General features: G+C 44.8%; 2 protein-coding genes across 15 annotated transcripts; one reads left to right on the forward strand and one right to left on the reverse strand.

The window, feature by feature from the left end:
- Positions 1 to 55: 55 nt before the first annotated feature.
- ELMO2 (engulfment and cell motility 2) lies at positions 56 to 18,600 on the reverse strand. Of its 14 annotated transcripts, none has more exons than XM_085242071.1 (25): positions 18,471 to 18,596; positions 17,689 to 17,849; positions 17,131 to 17,246; positions 13,441 to 13,523; positions 12,733 to 12,859; positions 12,191 to 12,231; positions 11,653 to 11,725; positions 11,271 to 11,321; positions 10,273 to 10,454; positions 9,991 to 10,090; positions 9,614 to 9,765; positions 8,703 to 8,781; positions 8,040 to 8,075; positions 5,351 to 5,401; positions 4,904 to 5,026; positions 4,129 to 4,263; positions 3,653 to 3,757; positions 3,466 to 3,574; positions 2,675 to 2,811; positions 2,208 to 2,371; positions 2,016 to 2,128; positions 1,620 to 1,727; positions 1,196 to 1,278; positions 796 to 873; positions 56 to 384 (listed from the first exon to the last, which is right to left on the reverse strand). In XM_085242071.1, exons 5-25 carry the CDS (start codon positions 12,808 to 12,810, stop codon positions 184 to 186), a joined length of 2,199 nt encoding a protein of 732 aa, XP_085098197.1. In that variant the 5' UTR covers positions 12,811 to 12,859; positions 13,441 to 13,523; positions 17,131 to 17,246; positions 17,689 to 17,849; positions 18,471 to 18,596; the 3' UTR covers positions 56 to 183. The 14 variants fall into 14 exon arrangements, with proteins under 14 accessions (XP_085098197.1, XP_085098185.1, XP_085098188.1 ...); XM_085242059.1 differs by having other exon boundaries at positions 1,620 to 1,733; XM_085242062.1 differs by lacking the exon at positions 17,131 to 17,246 and having other exon boundaries at positions 1,620 to 1,733.
- Positions 18,497 to 21,350, forward strand: SNRPB (small nuclear ribonucleoprotein polypeptides B and B1). Its single transcript, XM_085242076.1, has 7 exons — positions 18,497 to 18,738; positions 18,831 to 18,982; positions 19,616 to 19,727; positions 19,984 to 20,136; positions 20,516 to 20,654; positions 20,807 to 20,932; positions 21,167 to 21,350. Exons 1-7 carry the CDS (start codon positions 18,736 to 18,738, stop codon positions 21,202 to 21,204), a joined length of 723 nt encoding a protein of 240 aa, XP_085098202.1. The 5' UTR covers positions 18,497 to 18,735; the 3' UTR covers positions 21,205 to 21,350.
- The last annotated feature ends 41 nt before the right edge of the window (positions 21,351 to 21,391 follow it).

Consider the following 21,391-nt stretch of genomic DNA (forward strand, 5'->3'; position numbering starts at 1 on the left):
ACGCGGCGGAGGGCGGGGCCTGAGGCGGGCGGAAGGAAGGAGGCCCGGGAGCCGCTGCCGTGCTATTGGTTATTATTGGAACTCGTACAAAAGTCGCACGGCGGCCGAACGGCGACGTCGGACCGCGCCGCCCCGGGACGGCCGCGCACCGGGAGCTTCCACCGGGCCGGACCGCAGCCCCCGTCAGCCGTAGTGGTACACGAAGTCGTAGCTGCTCGGCTCCTTGGGGATGGGCGGCGGCGCCTCGGGGATCTGGATGTTCTCCAAGTCCAGCAACCGCAGCTTCATCTCCATGCTCAGCAGCGTGTCCAGGTCGCTCCTTGTCAGCTCGCTGGACATGTCCTTCCCCAAGAGAGCGTTAAGCCCATCGATCCAGATACAGTACTGCGGAGAAGAGGACAGTTGACAACTCCAGGCATCACTGATTCCCCTACACAGCTCCAAAACAGGTAACGTGGGGGGCAAACAACTGCAAAACCCAACAGAAAAACAACAAAGCGGAGCGCACAGATTCCAACTAAGTCAGAAACCCAGAGGTGCTAAGTGTGAGCCTAAGGCCTCTACAGGAAGTGACAAGAGCTTCTAATGGGGCCTAATGGCACAAAAAGCAACCAGTAAAGAAGGAGCAAGGGACACCTGCTAGAGTTCAACAACTCTGGACAACACTCAGGCAAAGGGTTTGAGTTGTGTTGTTTTTCCTGTGTGGAGCCAGCAGTTCGATTGGATGGTCCTTGTAGGTCCCTTTCAACTCAAGAATTGCTTTATGATTCTATAGTTAATTGCTGTGCTTCTTACCTCATACTTATTAGGTGCGATGAAGTTTAAGGTCTCATCTGGGTCATATAGAATCGAGAAGGCCAATTCTAACACTTCCTGAATAGAAAAGAATCTCTCACTCATTGATGAAACAAAGCATTGCATTGCTTTCAGAATGCTGACACAAGAACAGCAGTCTTGCTGCAGCTCAGTACACCTTCCTATAGCAGCATTAGTGGCCTACAGAATAAGTGGCATAAAAGCTGACAGCACACTGCAATCATATGGAACAAGTCCAGATATTGTTTTGTTTTTTGTTTTGAAACAGGGCAATGAAAAGTTGCCAACTGAAAAGACCAATTGCTCTTCATGTTTGCTTCTGGCCTTCATATCTCCATAGCTTTAGGTATTATTTATAGGCAAAAAACAGAGCAGTTACCTTGTTCTGTTTCAGTGCACTTTTCTCCTTCATGTGTGGACAATCCTTCCCTGTGACAATGGCTTTGATATCTGCAACTGGAACTAACAGTGGAAAAGTAAAACTCACACAAAGGAAATGCTTATCGGGAAGAGACAGCACTTTGTTTTGTCTTTGCAACTGAGCATTCTTCCTGTTTTCTAACTCATTACTGCAGTTTTCCAAGACATATTACGAGCAGCACATCCCTACAGTTGTCTGTTCTAAGAAATGCCAAGCAACTGACAGAGCTCAAAGGATTTATGCAAGGGTCAAATACGTATCTCATGGTCGTTAGGAGCTTCAGCCACAGTCATCCTTTTTTTCTGGGATGGTACTCCTTAGAGCCACTAGATGGCAACGCACAGAATATTACTGTGTTCCGAGAGTGGTAACTGGGACTTACTTTTTTCCTGCAGTGATTCAAAGGTCACTTCCCCCTGGGCATTATCTTCCAGATCTCCATAGTGTAGCACTTTGTGGTTCAGAGCAAGGCGACAATACCAAAATCTTTCTGGAACTCAGAAAAAGTAGAGCAGGCTGAGCAGCATCATTCACCTGAGGTCTCACAGCCACTGACCAATCCCCTCTACTCCTCCAATTCCTCAGCATTACTTGCTGTTTATGAGGAGATGGCTGTAATCTCAGAAATGTACATCTCTTCTATCCCAAACTACTAGTTGCTACAGACAGATCAGGTTGCCAGCTTCCCTTTCTGGCAACACGCTGCTGACAAGTTAATCCATTAGGTATTTTTTGCCTATAGCTCATGGGAAGAAATGCAATACACACTTCACCTCACCTTGTCTTCTGCGATTTCCAATTTTTCGAAAGCTGCTTCCCTCACAGAGCCTGTTCAGGCGCTGTTGCTTTATCAGCTCCAAGATCTCAGGCTGGATTTTCTCTCTTAGCTCCCTGGCAATCAAACATGGAAGAGTAAGCAGGAACTAGTGACAACAACAGGCACAGGCAGTTGTTCTTGTTAGGCACTTACACAATAGGTGGTGACTGGAAGTCATCCTGGCTCATTCTCTCAGACTGGCGTAGTCGCAGAATCTCAGAATAGCTCAGGCTGCGCAGTTTGCTCTTGAACTGGTCCAAAGAGTTGGGTTTGGAGGGGAGAGCCCGTGTGATCTGTTCCCTTACAACCTGCATAACCTGAAGTAGGCAGGGTGAGAAGTAAGTCACGCTTTTGCTGTTTAATGGCAGCTCAGTGGCATCAAAAAACATAGCCGTGGCCAGGAGTGTCAGCGTACTAGTGGCTTTGAAGATCCAAAACAAAGAATGATCTTAGGTCATACCAAATAAAGATTGGACTATCCTCCTTTACAGTCCACATCAAAACCCTGACATACTCTCCACCCCCAATTCTTTATCCAAGTGTACTTGTCACACAACCAAGGCTGAGTGAACACAACTGTTCTGCAAACAATTCTACAAGAACTCCTCGCTCTGACAGACCTTGTTAAAATCTTCTGCTGTTGCTCTCATTTCTTTCCAGGTCTTGTTCAACAGCTGGATGCAAATGGCAAACAACTCCTCAAATGCACGGTCGTGAGTGAAAAACATGGGGTGATAGTCATTCCGGCCTTCATTAGCTTCAGGAATAAAGAGAAACCACAATCTCGTGACTATACAGAACAAGAGCTAACAGAAGTAACTAAAATCCACCACAGTGACAGAAAGGCAGTGGTGTACAATAGTACTTACTCAAAGAGATAAAGACAGTTCAATGCTTTGTCTCCCCATAGGCAGTCTGTTGGGAATGGCAACTATCCCCAGACTTCATCATGCAAGCCTCTGCAATGGATGTACCCTTTTTGGACTAGTCTCCCCAGATGACTGCTTGCAGTTGTTTCCCATTTTCCTCTAACAGAATTTCTTATAGTTGCTAATTGCTTTAGAATGTTTTTGTTTTTCATTTTTGAGACTGTCACAGCTACTTGACTTTTAAGTTTATGATGGTTTCTAGAATGATTTTCATACAGCATCCTAATGAAACTTCAAAAAGCTGGAGTCTTCCACTTGCTTCAGTTTTTTAACAAGAACCAGAACACATACAACAAATTTTCTTATTTAAATTCAATACTAGTATTATGGGGAAACTGACAATGCAATTCCAAGCCACCCCTATCTTTACAAGGCAGAAAAGAGACCAAAGTACAAATGCTTGAGAATCTTCACCAATCTGTATGTTAACCCAGGAAACATCAGCCCAGCCACTCAGGAGACTGCAGGGTAATGTTACTTACGGAGTTCTCCAACTTGTAGGATCTCACACAGCATCCTGGTAAGCTCAATGGCACTGCGTCCAAAGGGACACTCATGCTTATCTTCTCGACTGCTGTTCTCCAGAACGATCTAAAGGAAGAGGGCAGAAGAAATAGCCAGAAGTGTTGCTGAGGTGCTGCTACTGCAAAGAACAGCAGCTTCACTTACCCTGATATAGGTGTCCTGATGAAACTTGGCCAAGTACAGCATGTTATCCAATGCCAGCATCCCTGGAGGAGTCTGAGTAAAATCCATAGCTGGATTGATGTGATTCTGCAAAGCATGCAGAAATAAACCAAAGAAATTAGCCCAAAGAAGTGTTGTGAGACTCTTTCCCAAATTCATTTTACAACAGCCTGCCTATCAAGTACTCCCTCACATCTAGCCAACAGGTAACCTAGGACTCCTGCTATCTAAACTTTCTAGAAGAGAGGCCAATTCTGAATGCTTCAAGAATAAGTAAATATCTTCAGAGGACGTGCCTAATGAGCCCTTGCACTTATCCAAACAGTGAGTTCATAATAATCTGTTCTGCAAATAGGAATTTAACTGAGCTTCTACAAGTCAGATATAGAAGCATGGTGAAGCAAACAGCTGTTTCTGCTCCTCCCCCCACAACCTCATCCCGCTCTCTAGGTGCATACAGTGAATCCCAGCATCTTGTAGTCCTTGGTATACATGGCTTTGCGTTTTTCTGTTCCACCGCCAGGGATGGTGTTGCTGTCAGACTCTGCATCAAATGCAATTCTTCTCAACTCAAATATGATGTCTCTCTGTGCCTGAGGGATGGAAGGGAAGGAAATGGTAACATGCAAGCAAGCAATAGGGCAGTGTTTTCCCGTAACACACAAACCCAACTCTCTCCAGAGTTCACACAGTGAACACAAGGAGGTGCCAAAGGTCATTGACATTACATAAAATGAGGTAACCCAGTTCAAAATGGCAAGTTTCTGTATAATGGATATTACAATGTGTTCATTTGTGTTATCCTTTAACTGCCCTAGGTTTACTTACAAGCAATCTTTAAGGATTCAGATAATGCTAAGGTACTTCTTGTTTAAGACTGCAATGTATTTAATTAAGTAATGTATGTAATTTAGTAACAGAATTCTTAATAACTGTCCAGCTTCCATGCACACTGCAAAGAAAAGTATCAAAAAGGACATGCCCTCCACTGAAGCAGAGGAATCAGTTTGTCAGCTAGCATCACAATGGTCAGGAAAATACATGTCTTCCAGCAACCAACTGTACCTGTAAAAGCCCCACAGCACACAGCATGTCAGTCATGACCATATGAGAAGCTCAAAGACCACAGTGTGAGCAGCATTCTCACTTTATGTACAGTCTACTGCAAATTCAGTAGAGTAAAGCATCTCAGGAATAAGGCCCCTTCTACTTTCTATCAGCTCTAATAGTGACCTGATCATTGGGATCCATCTTGGTCATCATTCTCTCCTCCAGAAGATTAAATGTCAGGACCTGCAGCACATACAGCTGATGAGCCATTTCTGTTTTAATTGGGCGGTTTCCTCTGATCACATGCTGCAAAAAAAAAAAAAAAAAAAGAGAAGGGATGGAATGAATATAATATAAATGGACAGTGAAGTATGAGCTGCAGGCATTATACCAGGTTGCATCTACATCTCTGCATATGAAGGTTCAACTGTTTAACCTCATATTCCATCAGAAGCATAATGACAATGCTCTCTAACAGCAGGAAGAAGCAGGCTGATAACTCCCTTTTGAACAAGTAGATCCAATTTCACTTTCCTGAAGTGCTGTGAGGGTAGCAGACTTTAAACTGCCCAAGTGAGACTTTTATTAAGAAAACATTAGAAAACGCTCAGCCATTTCAGACATACTCACATTCAGGATGATAGATCTCAGGTGCTTCTGGGCAAATGAATTAGCCATTTCCTGTTGGAGATTCAGAGATGAAATAAAAATGAGTGAAACATAAGCAAGAAGTCCACATCACGCAGAAAGGAGAAAAAGAATGAAGCCTATGAATCGGAGACAGCACTGACAAATGACAAAGTGCTTTCACCACAGACTGTCAATTTAGCATGGGGTCTCACCACAAAGCAAGCAGTTAAGTTGGGATGCAATGGTCATCTTTACCATGGCACAATTCATGGATGGCTCCCATACAAAACATCATTAATGTGGAGGAAGGCACTAAGGTAAATCAAGAATAGAAGAAAATTTAGCTTAACACTGAACATCTAACAGTACTTGGGTATCAGGAGATATGGCTGCAGGGAGCATACTATGGGTTGCCCTGAGAACCTGTGATCTACAAAAGGCTCCTTCAGTAAGTATTCTCCATCTTTCTATACCTAAGTTCATACCCAAGATAACAAGGACCAGAGGACACAGTGTTCAGTTCTCATCCATCTCAAAATGTGCCCTCTAAAATGTACACTGCCTTTTGTTTCAGTTCCTAAAAGGATGTTTAGAAGTCAATTTAAGGACAATCTGAAGAACTGCTCCAGTTTACAAAAATAAAAGATAAATAAATGTCATGTTTAGGGGAGAATTTTCTATTGCTACCTTTACTGTCTGGCTTCCTTCCCCGGAAGAGGAGAGCTTCTCAACCACCAAGCCATGATAACAAACAGTTACAAGTATCTGCTTGCTGTAAGCCTTCAGTTCTGGGACCAACTGCACATACACCTGCAAAAGCCTAACCTGCACTTTCCTTGTGAATTGTGAAGATTCACGTTCTGAAATACTGGCAATCTCATTCCACATGCTAGGAGAACAAAACAAGTGCTAATGTCAAGATGGAATGCTATCAGAAGCTTGCTGATATAAGCAACATCTTTGAGTGAGAAAAATCCATTAATCCATTGGGTGATATACAACCTGGTCCAAAAGGACTACCAGTCTCACATCTCTTCACAGCCCTATGCAATTCATGTGGAGAATTGGAAGCAAATGCAGTTTTAATCAAATACACTCAGAATGTACTATTGATTGAGGAACAAGACTGTTCCTACTGCTCATATCAACCCTGTTGACAGGTTGTAGAAATAGTATGGTAAAATACATGTAATAGCCTCATTCTGAGTCCCTATTATCACTTCTGCTCCAAGCAGAAGCCTGCTAAAACAAGAGTGCTATGCTGACTGATAGCCAAGCTGTAGCAGCTCCAAGTCAAGCAGCACTCATGTTACAACCAAAATAAGCCACTGCTTTTGTGGAGGGTATCTTAAGAAGCAACTAAATGAAGTAGGAAGTGGTTTCAGACTGCCCTCTGAGTCATTATTTTTAACTGTGACTCAGAAGAGGTATTACTCTACTAGAATAAGGGCTGCTGTTAAAATTTTTTCGTGCATGCAATACAAAGAATTCTTACTCAAAAGGAATTAGTTTGCACATGGGAGAAAGTAAGAGGTGACTGAAGCACAGAAACAGTGGGAAGGACAAAGACAATTAAATGATTCTGAACAGTATAGTAAGAAGCATGAGCACGCACACAGCCTGGCCACTGCCAAAGGATCTGTGTTCAGCACAGAGTCCAATAACACCCACTTCACTGCCTGATGGGGTCACAGCATTACCAAATCATTCAGGTAGAAAGTGACCTCTTGAGGTCATCTAGTCCAATCCACCTGGTTCAAGCAGCATCAGCTAGATGAAGCTGCTCAGAACAGTGACCAGTCAGGTTTTTAGTATCTCCATGGACTACACAATCTCTGGGTAACTTGTGGCATTTGACCACTCTTCACAGATAAGTTTTTTTCCACTTATGTTCAGACAGAATTTCCTGGGTTTTAAACTGTGCACATAGTTGCTTGCCCAGTCAGTAGGCACTACTGACAAGAGTTGGTCTCCATCTTCTTTACTCCCTTCCATCAGATATTTATACACGTATAAATATTTATACATCCACCTAAGCCTCCTCCTCTTCAAGCTGAGCAACACCAGGTCACTCAGCCTCTATATGATAGATGCTCCACTCCCTTAATCATCTTCATAGCCCTTCATGGCCTTGTGTATTGTATTCAAGGAAAGAAAAAACTAATACATCTCACAGAATTTTGTCTGCCATGAAACTAACTATCCAGGCTAAATTGCCTACAGAGGAATATGTTCCTCCTCATTTTCACATGTTAAGTGTATCAATTAATTTCAGATGATAATGCAAAATTTAGTGAGGTCATTGTTCCCCTTCTGAAGGGGCTACATGTTCAGCAAAAAAAATGAATTATTTAGGCTTAAGGAGACACAGATTTCTAAAGAACTGTCTCCAGTTTTAAACTTGTTTCATCTGATTAGTTTTATAGTATCAATTTTCAAAGCAAGACTTGTATGATACATCATTAATATCTTGTGCACATGCCAAGTCATGCAGTTTTCTCATGCTACTGAATCTTTTCTCCCCTTCATAATCTGAGTACGTTCCCAAGAGTGCCCCCATCTTTTTCCTTGGTTCATTCACTATCTGAATCTTGTATGCACTGTCTCTAAGATACAAGGAGGCATAACTAGAGAAGAGCTACCATGCCTACGGTTCCGCATGACCAGCCCCCAGCCTTGAGTTACTTACAGTGATGGGCAGGTCTAGCGGGTTAAGCAGCTTGTCCTGATGGCAGAAAGCAAAAAAAGGCACAAAGAGAAGCAGACAAGATTTAGCTCCGAGTCCAGAAAAATAAAAACACAAACAGGGCACTGGAGAAGAAAGGCTTAACACAGCAAAGCTACACAATACAGACATACACACATTTTGCATGTAGTTGAGATGTCACAGGGTTTCTCAGAGCAGGTGCTTCATTTCTCCCATTTGCCATCAGAAATATCCCCATATGACTTCAGAAATGTATTTTTGCTGGCTTTTTTTGTGTGTGTGTGTTAAGTAAGCACATCCAACATCAAGGACACTACCCACGACCTCCCTCTGCCTTCCACTGGTCTCCCATACAGAGTGCAGTTTCTTAAGAAAATTAATGCTGTGCAGATTATTTTCTGTCTCTCAAGGCCTTTCAAATTCATTTCTGAGAATCCTTTACGCACATACGTGTCTCCAGAACAAATGATTATATAGGACAACATTTTCTCTCCATAAGCAGTTGTTTCAGAATGGCATTAAGTTCTTAGCAAGGTCTGAAGCCTGCTTTAGCTAAACAATGCAATTTCTAAGGCACAACAGTCGAGCAGTAAATCTGAAGTAGCTTAGTAAGCATTATTTGGGTTTAACTAAGCAACTACAAACCTGTCTCTTGTCCTCAGGTGCCTTCAGGAAGAGGGCATTGATCAGGGCAATGGCATATGTCTGAATCTCTTGGTTTGAGCTGCAGAAACAATAATGGGAAGATCAATGGAAGAAGAGAACAGGTCCTTTGCCTGTGTGTAAGAACATTTCCTGCTCTTTTGCATTTCAGTGTACAAGCAGGATTCAGGTAATCTACTTTAATGTCATCCAATTTTTCCTGCAGAGCTGCAAAATCTGACAAATTACCAGTAAAATAAAATAGGACAAATCAGTTGGGAGGGACCTACAAAGATCAAGTCTAACTGCCTGATCAGTTCAGGGTTAATAAAAAGTTAAAGTATACTATGGAGGGAATTATCCCAATGCCTCTTGAACACTGACAGGCACAGGGCATCAACCACCTCACTAGGAAGCCTATTCCAGTGACTGATCAGTATATAAATTTTTCCTAATTTCTATACAGCTCCATTATTAAGAAGGTTGTGTGGGCTGAAGCGTAGCAGACCTCTGAGCTTAGCACGACAGTTTCAGCAGAGAAAGGCATCACTATAGCCTAGTGGTAATGCAGTCTGTTATATGGCTACAGCTAGAAACCTTACTAGAGAAGTCCTTTTGTCCTTTTTCTCTCCATGTCAGTGGAAGCCACTGAACACTTTCATCTCTGCCAATGGAACTAATGGGGAAGGATTACTCCAACCCCAGCATTTTGGCTCAACCTAATCATTTTCTTGTTTTCACTGAGTTACAGTAAATTTAAATATTAGAAATCCTCAATTTCAAGTAAGACATCATATCAGAAGTACTTTAAAGATAGCATCTTTATATGTTTTAAAGATAAATGTATTTATTTGCAAATTAACAGAGATTCACAAAATTGATTCAGATCACACCATTGTTTGGTGGGTACTCACACTTGCAGATGAGAAATGAGCTGCCCCACAGTGATCTCTTCTGCTATCTTCTGATACAGAGTCTGACTGTTCAACACCATACTTTCTAGAATGGCTAGGGATCGTTGGAGGATGGAGACATCTACCATAGGCTGACTGACATATCCTGCAATCTAAAACCAGATGAACCATCAGGTCAACAACAGATGCCCACCCAGCAAACCTTGTGGTGAATGAGACAAAGTAAGGGAAATATGACTCAGAAAGCTGAGATGGAACCGTATCGCACTGCGCTATCGGTTCGTATTCAACTTCTAAGAGTCATTTTGCTGGTCCTGGAAGCTGTGTTAAAGCACAAAAAGAAACAGTATCCACTCACCCCCTTTACCCAAACTCACCTGTTTAATGAAGGTTATTGAGACCATGTCCCAGGAGACGATACCATGGTCCATGAGCTCCAAGAAGGCAGTCAAGGTGAAAGCCAACATCTCACTGTAACTAAAAAAAAAAAGTCACCAATACAACAGACAAGTAAGATTTTGTCTCAATTATTATACTAGCATTTGCTATAAAGTTAGCTGCTTAATGTCACTTCAACAAGCAAAATTTGCCTCTACTTGAGGCCCTGTTTTATTAAATCAATACCCCTGTTCCAGAGTTATGGAATACAGGAACCTTACTGGGACAGAAGCTTGGTCCCACTCTCCACAAGCCGTGTCAGCACTGTAATCCCTTCCATGTTGATGAACTCTGTGGCAAAGGTCACATCTGCTGAAAGTTTAGCCAGTTCCTTCATGGCATCGAGTCGGACTTCCATACTGTGTGACTGGATCCTCTCCATTAGCTGGCGAGCTGCCCTAGACTGGGAAGGAGGGATGATGCCATTACAGAGTGGAGACTGAGTCCCGTCAGTATCAACAACATTCTCTGATATATCCACAGACAGGAAAAAGCTAGAGGGATGCAAGTATTTGACAGAGTAAGTAGCAGCAATCACCAGTTGTAAGATGGACTAAGAAAAGGCTGCTTTTGGTGACAGGCAGGCGAGTAAAAAGCATTTACCCTAAACGTGTAAAAGAAAATGTTTTTATTCTTGGTGAGGTGAGTGGAAGTGGATATACAAATCTAGACCAAAAACACTAAAGCAATATGATGTTCAAAAAAGCCCCTCCAATTCAAAGACAAGTACATGCTCATTTTATGTATCCATATGACATTCTCTAAGATTTCCCAAACGTGGTTCTATTACATCTTCCCAAGCATCTCCTGCCCAAGTAACTTCTTCCTGTTCTACACGTTTTAAACTACATGCCATGACAGTTGCCCAAGATGGTTTATGAATTTTTTTTAAAAGGAAGCTACAGCAAATCTGCAAAAGGTGACTACTGAGGTTACAATAACAAGAATTCACTAGGAACAACTCCTAGAGGATCAAGTTTATCTACTGTTTTTCTTTCTACATGATGTTATCAGTACTCTCGCTTTCAGATAGATACCAACTGCACTTGAACTGAGAAAATAAGAGTCAGGTGCTTTACAACATACAAATCTAGGATATGCAATGAAAATGCCTGTTTGGATTTATCCACAGAAAGTTAAGGGCTCTACAGTTCTGGAGGAAAGAGGAAGAAATAGGCAAAGAAGAGCCTATTACACTAGGAGAAAAAGGAGTACTTACTGGGGAGACTGCCAGCTGCAGAATCGTTCCATTCTTGATGTCACAGCGAGTCTGAAAGACAAAAGAAACAAACTACAGAGAAGTGTCTGAAAAGTGATGCAACTGAGTCTACAGTGCACATTTGCATGCAGAAGTAAAGGGGTTCCTATACCATAAACCCTGCTAAGGTTATTGAAATTGAGCCATTGGGACCTTGCACCAACAGGCATGCAAATGGAGAAGTGCAAGGCTTTTCACTGCAATGACACCTTCTCAGTGAGTACTTTTGATAGCAGAGATACTGTCTCTCAAGGATTAGTAACAGTATTGCTCCATGATGCTAGCTCAGGGCATCCTCCACTCTTGCCTGGGACATCAACACGTTGCTGTCTCTCAGACTGACCTGCTCTGTGATGTACAGTTGAGGACCATCGGCATACCGTAATGTGTAGTATTCAGGGTTTGGCAGTGACCACCTGGAAGAGGAAGAATATGTGAGCCTCTTCCTCTCAACTAGGAACAGCAGCTTGATCACAGGTGGGTGGAAAAGAACGTTCAAGCAAAACCTTAGCACGGGTAACTAAATCTCCCAAAGGTAAAAGACTTCTCCTCAGCATGAGGGATTTCAGCCTATTCTAAGTCAGTTCTGTGGAATTCGTCAAGATGTTTGCACTTCCAGAACAGCAAGAAGATTGCCAGGCCTTAAAGATGCTGAGTGGCTTTCACTGACACATCCTGAGAAGTGAAATAAAGATGCAAAGCCTATTTTCTAGAGCTTCTCTTCTTCCCTGACATAAACGGAGGCCCATTCTGTGGCTAGAACTGCAACAGGCAACATGAATGATGCTGGCTGTGCACTGACAATCAGAAGACTTTCCACAGTACCTCAGCAACACCTGTCATGGGGACAAAAGTTTCTGCACAACAGAAACTAGACTTACCCATCACAGACCTCCTTGATGATGGATGCAAGAGGCCTTTTCTAAAATAGAGAGAGAGAGAGAGCTCAGTAGCCATATTATACTCTCAAGCACAAATAAACCATTTCTGTGTTTCTACTGTAGCAGTTGGACAGATCAATACAATGGGAAGGGCGTTACAACAAAGGTACGATAATGGAAGGACCAGCACAATAAAAAGGTGCTATAAAAAAAAAAAAGAAGAAGATTGCACATCCATATCAGAAGATTCCAGGTTCACAGGGGAAGCTTCACCAAAGAGGGACCTCTAGAAAGAGATCCTTCCCCAGTGGCAGTCAGCCCTTAAATGAGGTCTAAGAAAGGTGCAGCCAGGCTCCACCCCTCCCAGTCACACAGCTGAACTGCCTTCACCTCTGCTCCCAGGGCTGAGTGGGTCTTTTCCCCAGATGCAAAATCAGTGGTTTAGACCAGGACTCAGCACTTCCATACCTCTACATTCCAGCATGAAAGTTACAGTGCATGGAAGAAATACCCTTCTACTCCATTTAGTTACAAGATCTCACCTGATCTATTTCCAGCAGCTGGGCATTGGCGCCTGGCCACTCTACAGCTACTTTCACAATGTCTGAAGGTGGTGGCATTGCTCCAGACTCCTGCAGGTGCTTTCACAACAGCATGCAGCCCCTACACCTGTTAGGAGAAAAAAAAAACAGTGAGCAACTCTCTGAAAATGATTTGAATTGTTACATTTCATTTGACATCAAGCTTTGAAAGAAGACCAGCCTTACAGACTGCTGGGCATGTTCAACATAGACAAAACATTTGGTATGTCAGGGACCAAGGCATCATACTAAAACAACAGACTGAAGTTTTATGCCTAACATTAATCCCTAAGGTATATTTCTAAGAGCTTGCTAGAGTACTCACACAAAAAGGAGACTAACACTCTCGTTTAACATCCACTCTACACTGTAAGGTCAGTTTTTAGGACTAGTAAAACAAGAGTTCCCTAGATTTGGCTACTACCAGAATGTGAAAGCAGGGGCATACTGACCAGATAGCCTCCCTCCCATGGGCTGGTGATTACAGATGCTGTTATCACATTTCAAATATCTCAGTCTATTCAAGACACTCCTCTGCAAAGTAACCACAGTTAGCTTTATTCCTCTCCCTTCCTCTAACACCCTAATTTCAAAAGATGAACACCCATTACAGAAGAAAAGACAACTCAACATCTGTTCTGGAAGTCTACCTTTCACTCCTTTATCTACCTTAGAGCATAAGCTTGTGTTCAGGGTTTGGTCCCAGACAGCTGTCAGACACGGTGGTTTGTGCTTCATCTGGCAGTAAGAGGCTGTAAAGAAATGTACTTGTTCAGTTCCTTTTCAACCCCCTCTCATGTGGAGAGACTTGCCCTACTTTCTCCCATAGAGACATGGGGAGAAAGTCACATTGAAGACTGACACTCTCCCGCCAGCAGCTCTCAGATACAACAGCTTCATGCTTCCAGATATGAGATCTGATATGCCAGTCCTGCCCTTAAAGACTCTTCTTTACACTCAATTTCCAGAAAATCCAGAAAGAGCTAAGTAGATAAATTACAAATCCCCAGCTCACACGGCACCTCCTGCTGGGGCAACCCAATTCAGCTTTCCCAGAGAGAAAGAACAGAGGTGAGATGATGCAGAGCAGGGAAGTGTTTCATGCTTAACAAACTTGTCCAACTTCCCTGATCAACTGGGAAAGAAATGCTAAGACAGGCTAAGACCTGAAGGGAAACCAGCCACCTTAGGAGCTTTCCTGATGCAAAGAGAATGACTATAAGAGGAAGAATAGATGAAGGACCTTTCCATGGATCAGCAAAGACTGAGCAGCTGCAGAGGTACATTGCACAGGAAGTTGGTCTACATGACTGGATTGCCCTTGGACACAGTATGGCATGAAATCTGCTGAGTCTACCATAAAAGATGTGCGTGCCTGGCCTGTATAAGATGTTGGCCTAGAGAACCACAAATGATCTCAACAAATAAAGCTTACGTGTCTCCTCCTTCCCTAGCAAGGACTGGTAAAACCTCACAGACACATAACATCTCAGGCACACTAATTTCTCTGCTTCTGCACACATACAAGCCTGCAAGCATCTTCTCACTCTGGTTTACTCAACTTCCTGACTCAGAATTTTAAGATGATGCACAAAACGCAGCTTTTATTTCTCTGGCTCCAAGCCTAGAAAAGAGCTGAGACCTCCTGGGACAACCTTCTGACATCTTCTCTGAACCCAGAAAATGACTGAGACCAAGCAGATGCCATGCAGAAAAGTGGGATTCAAGTCAAATTACCCATAACCCACTCAAGACAGGTTCAGCTTTGCCAGTTTCTCAAAGTGATGTCTCCAGCCTTTCAGATAAGCAGCACTGGATTAGTTTAGAATAAAATCCCCAAAGAGCTGCCCTTGGAAAAGCAACAGACTCAGGGCACCAATCAGGCTAAACATGCATTGAGGACACTGAGAGGAAAACATTTATATAATGATTTCTATTGTTTGTGCAACTGGTTGACTCTAATACGCAATTTCATACAACACCTGATACTTGACTTCTTAATCCTAGAGGAAAGACAATCAAGCTTCATCCCTCTTCAAAATCCACTCTGAATCAATAAATTACCTCTCTCTTAACAAGTCTGTCCTCTGAGAATGCACAACAGGTAAAAAAAAACTCCAACTTGAACAAGGGGAGGTCACACAAAGGAAGACTGCTTAATTACATTAGTATTAGCCGAGAGCTCAATTAGATTAGTATTGCAAAGAAGCCTGTGCAGCCCACAGAGCTAGCTAGGCTCACTTACAAACAGAAAGCACTGAGTTTATGCTGCCTTCTGCAAACACTGTCTCCAAACACCACAAGCACATAGTAATATTCCTGCTTCTTCTCAAACTTTGATTATCCTTGTTCCAGTCTCTCACTCCAAGGAGGGATTTATTCAGGCAATTTACTCTTTGCTAAGAGATACAACATGCAGCACATATGTTTTCAAAGAGCTTATAACCCTAAACTCATACAAAGCTGCTGTTGCTATTTTCAAACCCACTGGAACCAGTAAACTGGACTCTACTCTTTTCTTTTACACTCATTCAGAGGCAAATTTTGTCCAAACTAAATTAAGAATTAAGGGAACACAGTTCTGTTGGGGTTAGTATCATAGCGACCTATGCTACGTCCATTTATCCTCAGTCCCTTCACAAGAGGAAGCTCAATACCTGCTACTTCCAAGGGCAGAAAAGATCTCCCAAGTGTGCCATAATGCACATCAGAAGATCCTAAAAATACAACATCTCTAACATCCAAGTATGCCGTAACAAAACAAGGCAAAACAAGAGGGCCCACCAAAGCAATGAATTCTGTAGCATCGGTCATAAAAACTCTGCACTTATCGGATCATTTTGTCTCAAAGATGAGCCTAATAAAACTGGGAGCCAATCTTTCTTGCTTCCTTTCCCTTAGCCATACACACACAAAAAAAAATCATTCAGACTCTCCTAACTTTTGCAGCAATAGCCCAGAACAGGCATAGCTCATCAACTAATTCTCTAAGCCCATTATGGCAATTACTATCATAGAAGTAGTAGCACAGCACCGTTCAGATTCTCCAGACAAAATGCCAGTTTGCACGACAGCTCCAAATGTGCAGATTGCTATCTATCAGCTACAAGTACAGACAGGCCGTTTGCACATTTCCACTCACCGCTCTCCATGCTGCAACTAAAGCTTGTGATAAACTTCAGAGCCTGAAAAAATCACAAGCATGCAGCATAAGCACACACCATCTCTAACGCTCAGATCGGCTTGCAAGAACACCAGCTAATTACTTTTTCCAAAAATGAACCAGCTAATGGCTAGAAACCATGTCAACCATCCAGCATTCAAAGCACTGCAAATAAACAGTAAAGAGATGAAGCTCAAAGACCGTTAAGAACAGGACCTGCAATGCTTTACTATTACATCCACAATTAATTAGCATGTAATTGCCATCTCTCCCGTCAGCCTCTTACCATACAGTCTTCTGCATACACTTCAGCTTTCATTGTGAGTTGCAACTGAAAGCATCCACATCAGGAGTTTAACTTTAAAGAAAGGCTGTTCCAGAACATGAGGAAATAGAGCATTTCACACGCCAAAGCAGAACTGCCCCCAGATTGCAGCAGGCAGAAGCTCTTACAGCTCTTTACAAAGTTTGGCTCCTCCCTTGTGAAGAACATGATCATTTGAGGACATATTAAAGACACTGATGTTATGGGAAATTCTTCACACAAATTAAATCTCATGTTTCATCTGATGAAATACCACGGGGGCTCACTTGCAGCTCCCACGGACAGCACACAATAGCCACAGCTCCTCTGATATCTCACCAGGAGAGCAGAATCCAACCAAGTCCTATTGCACTACTTTCAACACTACTCAACAAAGTTTTCTGCTGCGTACAAACTCAGAAAATAACAGACTTAGCGAATAAAACACAGCTTCAAGACTATTTCATTCAACAGCAGCACCACAGAGCAGATAACCAAATAAGGAGGAATTAAAAACTCAAGAAGGTAAAAACTCTTCAGTCAGTCCGGGACAAAACAACACCTTGAAGCACCTGCACAGATCAGTGCCTCAGCAGCAGCAGCTCTCCATATAGGAGAATAAAGATTGGACTAAGAATACAAAGAGCACCTCATGGCAGTGTCTTAACAGGAGATGGTCTGATAAGTTCTTCGAAAAGATTTTACTGTGTGTCTGCAGCCACAAGATGACAATGCTAAATGTCAGAAGAGATTTTGCAGCACATCAGTGATGTATCTGATAAAACAACTGTTCAAAAGCTTTTGTGAAGAAGCAGTTGCCACAATTTCACATAATCACTGTGATCAGTTTCTTACTGGTCTCTCACAGCATATTTTATTCAAAAAATCTCACCTAAGCAATTCTCAAGACTTTATGCAGGGAGAAAGTAGCCAAGCTGAAATCCATCAGAAGCAAATTCACTCTGTTTTTACAGAGTGAGGTCCATCATATGAATCAGCAATGCAGGGCTGCAAAGTAAGAAGAAATCAGCAGAGCCACTTATAACACACTATTCAAGAGACTTCTGAGAAGCTGCAAGCTAAAACAAATGGAGTATTTTAAACAGAATTTCCCTATTCACAAACTCAATCTTCTTTTCATCACAGATAGAACAAATTGTGCTGCACGCAGAATAAAAATGAGGAGGATGAAAGAACATTCAATGAAAAAAGAAAAGCTGCCTGGTAGGATCCCTCAGTTAACCAGTGCACGGCCACCACAGCTTCTGAAAACATGAGAGCCAATTCCCAGCGAGCCCCCAGCAGGTGGTAAGGACAGCCCAGGCCAAACGAGGGGAGGTGCCGTTAGCAGAGTGACCAGCTGCAGAGCAGGTCCCTTCCTAACCCAGCAGCAGGAGAGGGCAGCAGTCAGCAGTCTGACCTGAGGGCCACATACAGCCTTCCAGGTTACCTCACACACAGCACAAAGAAACTCAATTCGCTGCAGAAAGCGCTGAACCAGGCGCTCAGATCTCTGCCTCTGGTATCCTAAGGCCAGGGCCTCCTATGGCTGCACAAAGCGGAGCAGGCTGCGGCACCAGGCTCAACGTTCAGCACAGCTGCACGGACTCCCTAGCAAACACAGAAACGTGGTAACAGGCAAAAAGAGAGAAGGCTTTATTATTTTTCATCAGTCGAGCGAGCTGAAAAAGGCTGTAACACCAGTCAGCGACAGCCCGGGGCGGGGCAGACCCCGACCTACGGGGTGAAAGATTCGTTCTGGTGAACCGCCGTCCAAACGTTCAGCCCCGCTCGGCTCCGGCAGCGGTTCGGCCCGGCACGGAGCGGGCTCGCAGCCCCAGGCCGAAGCCTCACGGCGGAACCTCCAGGAGGGGAAGGACCGCGGGCAGAGAGGAAGCGGCGGCGCCGGCAGCCGGCCCAGCCCCCGGGAGCGGCTCCCGGCCCCGCTCACCCGACCCCACCACGGCCACCCTGCACTCCGCCCCCGGCAGCTCCAGCTCCAGCTCCGGCCCCATGCCTCTGCCTCCGGCCGTCCCTCCGCGCGCTGCCATAGAGACCGCGGCCCGGGCCCCGCCCCGCCGAGCCCCGCAGGTGCGGAGCGGCCCCATCAGCGGCGCTGCCGGGTTCCCCCCGCGGACGAACGGAGACTCGCCGGCCCCGGAGCCCCTCCGCCCCCTCGGCGCCGCCCGGCCCGTCCATAAGGACCGGCGCATCCCTCCCTGCGGCGGTTACCGGCGGGGCCCGCAGATAAGCGCCCACATCGACGCCCGCGCCCTGCGAGCTCCGCGCTCCTGCCGACGCCCCGCACCTCCTCAGCCGCGCAGCGCCGCCCCCGCCGGCGGCGGAAACTCGTCCTTTGCGCGGCGGAAGGGGCGGGGCCGGCGGCAGGGATCCGCGTGCGGGCGGGCGGAAGTGGCGGTGCGGTGCGGGGGCACTTCCGGTAGAGCGGGAGGCGTTCGTGTGGCGGCAGCGGGGGACAGCGCCGAGAACCGCAATCATGGTGAGCCGTGCGGGCGCTACCGGGCCGGGTCGGGCCGGGCTGGCTGAGCCGCTGCCCCCGGTAACGCGCGGTGTAACGGCGGTCTCTTACAGACGGTGGGAAAGAGCAGCAAGATGCTGCAGCACATCGACTACCGCATGCGGTGCATCTTGCAGGACGGCCGCGTCTTCATCGGCACCTTCAAGGCCTTCGATAAGCACATGAACCTCATCCTCTGTGACTGCGACGAGTTCCGTAAGATCAAGTGAGTGGCAGCTCCGGGTCGGGCGGAACCCCGGGCGGCTCCGAGCAGCTCCGCCCGCGGTGCCATCGCAGCCCGTTAGGGGTGCTGGGAGAAAAAGAGTCACGGGGATGGTGTTCATCTTCTGTTTGGGCTTCTCAGCGTTCTTAACCTGGGTGGTGGGTAGGTGTTAATTTGTTTTCAAAGCAGATTCTCAGCTATGGAACAGTTAGGCTGTATCTTTCAGTATTGTAAGAGATTTTTTAACGTTCTTAAGATCCTTACTGTAAGAAAGAAGAGGATGTGAGCTCTTCAGTAGGGCCTCTATGATAGGATAAGGGGGATAGTTTCAGTCTAATAGATGGGAGATTTAGATTGGATGTAAGGAAGAAAGTTTTTACAGTGAGGATGGCGAGGCAGCGGCACAGAGATGAGGTGGGTTTCCCTTCCCTGCAGGCACTCGGGTCTGGCTGGGGGTTTGTGAGCACTGATGGAGCTGTGAGTGTCCCTGCACACTGCCGGGGGTTGGAGTTGGTGACCTGTACAGGTCCCTTCCGACTTGACCATTCTATGATTCTGTATTCAGGTACATGTTCGAAGAACAACATGATTTTCTTTTTTCTGCTTTGTAATGTTTTCTTTCTCTTTTCTCACTAGACCTAAGAATTCAAAACAGCCGGAACGGGAAGAAAAACGAGTCCTTGGACTTGTGCTGCTGCGAGGAGAAAACTTGGTGTCTATGACAGTTGAAGGGCCACCTCCAAAAGATGTAAGGAGAATGAGTGCAGAACTAAGGAGAAAAGGAAGTTTGGTAGATGTAGCCTTGCAAGAGATGGCTGTTATGCCATGTTCTAGACTTCCAGGTGCTGTAGTGACTGTTGTAGGCACAGCAAATTCCACTGCAGAAAGTTCATCTGTTCACCACCTCAGATATTGACTGGACAGAAGAGGGCTGTGGGGATTCCTAAAACCTGAGGACTTCTGCTTTGATAAATTTTTGAGTGTGTGTGCATGTCTGTTTTCAGACTGGAATTGCCCGTGTGCCTCTTGCTGGAGCTGCTGGAGGACCCGGAGTTGGGAGAGCAGCAGGAAGGGGAGTACCAGCTGGTGCACCCATGCCCCAGGCTCCAGCAGGATTAGCTGGCCCTGTCAGAGGGGTGGGAGGACCATCCCAACAGGTGAGATACCCATTAAAAAGGACTTGTCTGGTATATTCTGAGGTGCCAGTGTGATGCAAAAAATTGGCAAAGTGAAAAAAATAGTAATCTTAACTTCTGGTACCAAGATGCTTGAGCTTTGGGCTTTTGTTGGTGTGGGCTTTTCTTTTTATTTTGATACCAACCCCACCTAGCTACCCTGGATCTCATGCTGAAAGAAAAGTTTTCCTGAATTCGAGTGGTATTCAGGGAATTGTATTACATGGTTGTAGCATTATTTAAAACATAAAGGGGAGACTGGGATAGTTTTTGGAATTAAGAATATAAGTTTTGGTTATGATAAGTTATTAATATAAACCAATTATACAGTCTTCTGTGAACCTGTTTATGTTGTTTGCAGGTGATGACACCCCAGGGTCGCGGAACGGTTGCAGCTGCTGCTGCAGCAGCCACTGCTAGCATAGCAGGAGCCCCAACTCAATACACACCAGGGCGTGGGGGTCCTCCTCCACCCATGAGCAGAGGAGCCCCTCCTCCAGGTAGGATTTACTGCAGAGTGGAACAGCAAGGAGCCTGCATTATGGGGCCAGATGGGCAGTGGAGAGCTGGGTTTGAGGATTATATTCTGATATACCATTAGGGCCTTTAGCATTCAGCTGAATTTATGTACTTGTTTTTTCTCTGCTTTAAGGAATGATGGGACCTCCTCCAGGCATGAGACCACCTATGGGTCCACCAATGGGAATGCCACCTGGCCGAGGTGCTCCTATGGGAATGCCACCACCAGGCATGAGACCACCACCCCCAGGAATGAGAGGTGAGTGGAAGTTATCCTACCTGCATAGAAGCTATAATGTTAAAAAAACAAACAAACAAACAAAACCAATCCTTGGAGAGTGGTACACTTCAATGGCTCCCTAGCTATGCTAGCTGCCAATAGTGTTGAAAGAGGGGCCCAAAGCCACCTTGTGCACAGGGAAAAGATCTCACAGCTTTATTAGCTTTGTTCCTCTGACCTCTTCAATATTCAACCCTCTTTCTTTATTTCCAGGACCCCCTCCCCCTGGCATGCGTCCACCAAGGCCCTAAGATCCTCTACAACATACCTTGGAACTGTGAAAAGCCTAATAAGGAAACATACTGAGCAGTATCGCTTGTTTGAACTTTGCTATGTATATTTTCTATTTACTGCTTGTAAAATTTGCCCTTTTTAATAAAGTTGGAAAACAATGGTTTATCAGTAGTGTACTTATCTCTTCAGGACTGCACTCATTAC

This window comes from Meleagris gallopavo, chromosome 22 (assembly GCF_905368555.1).
Source record: "Meleagris gallopavo chromosome 22, MGAL_WU_HG_1.1, whole genome shotgun sequence".
In the NCBI taxonomy this organism is placed as follows: Eukaryota; Metazoa; Chordata; class Aves; order Galliformes; family Phasianidae; genus Meleagris; species Meleagris gallopavo.

Coding starts and splice junctions, on each gene's coding strand:
- ELMO2 (XM_085242067.1), bottom strand. CDS start 12,810: ATGCCACCACCTTCAGACATTGTGAAAGTAGCTGTAGAGTGGCCAGGC. Junction 11,322..11,652: donor AACTGTACATCACAGAGCAG/GTCAGTCTGAGA, acceptor TTTGTCTTTCAG/ACTCGCTGTGACATCAAGAA. Junction 2,129..2,207: donor TTCCAGTCACCACCTATTGT/GTAAGTGCCTAA, acceptor TTTGATTGCCAG/GGAGCTAAGAGAGAAAATCC.
- SNRPB (XM_085242076.1), top strand. Junction 18,983..19,615: donor GACGAGTTCCGTAAGATCAA/GTGAGTGGCAGC, acceptor TTTTCTCACTAG/ACCTAAGAATTCAAAACAGC. Junction 20,933..21,166: donor ACCACCCCCAGGAATGAGAG/GTGAGTGGAAGT, acceptor CTTTATTTCCAG/GACCCCCTCCCCCTGGCATG.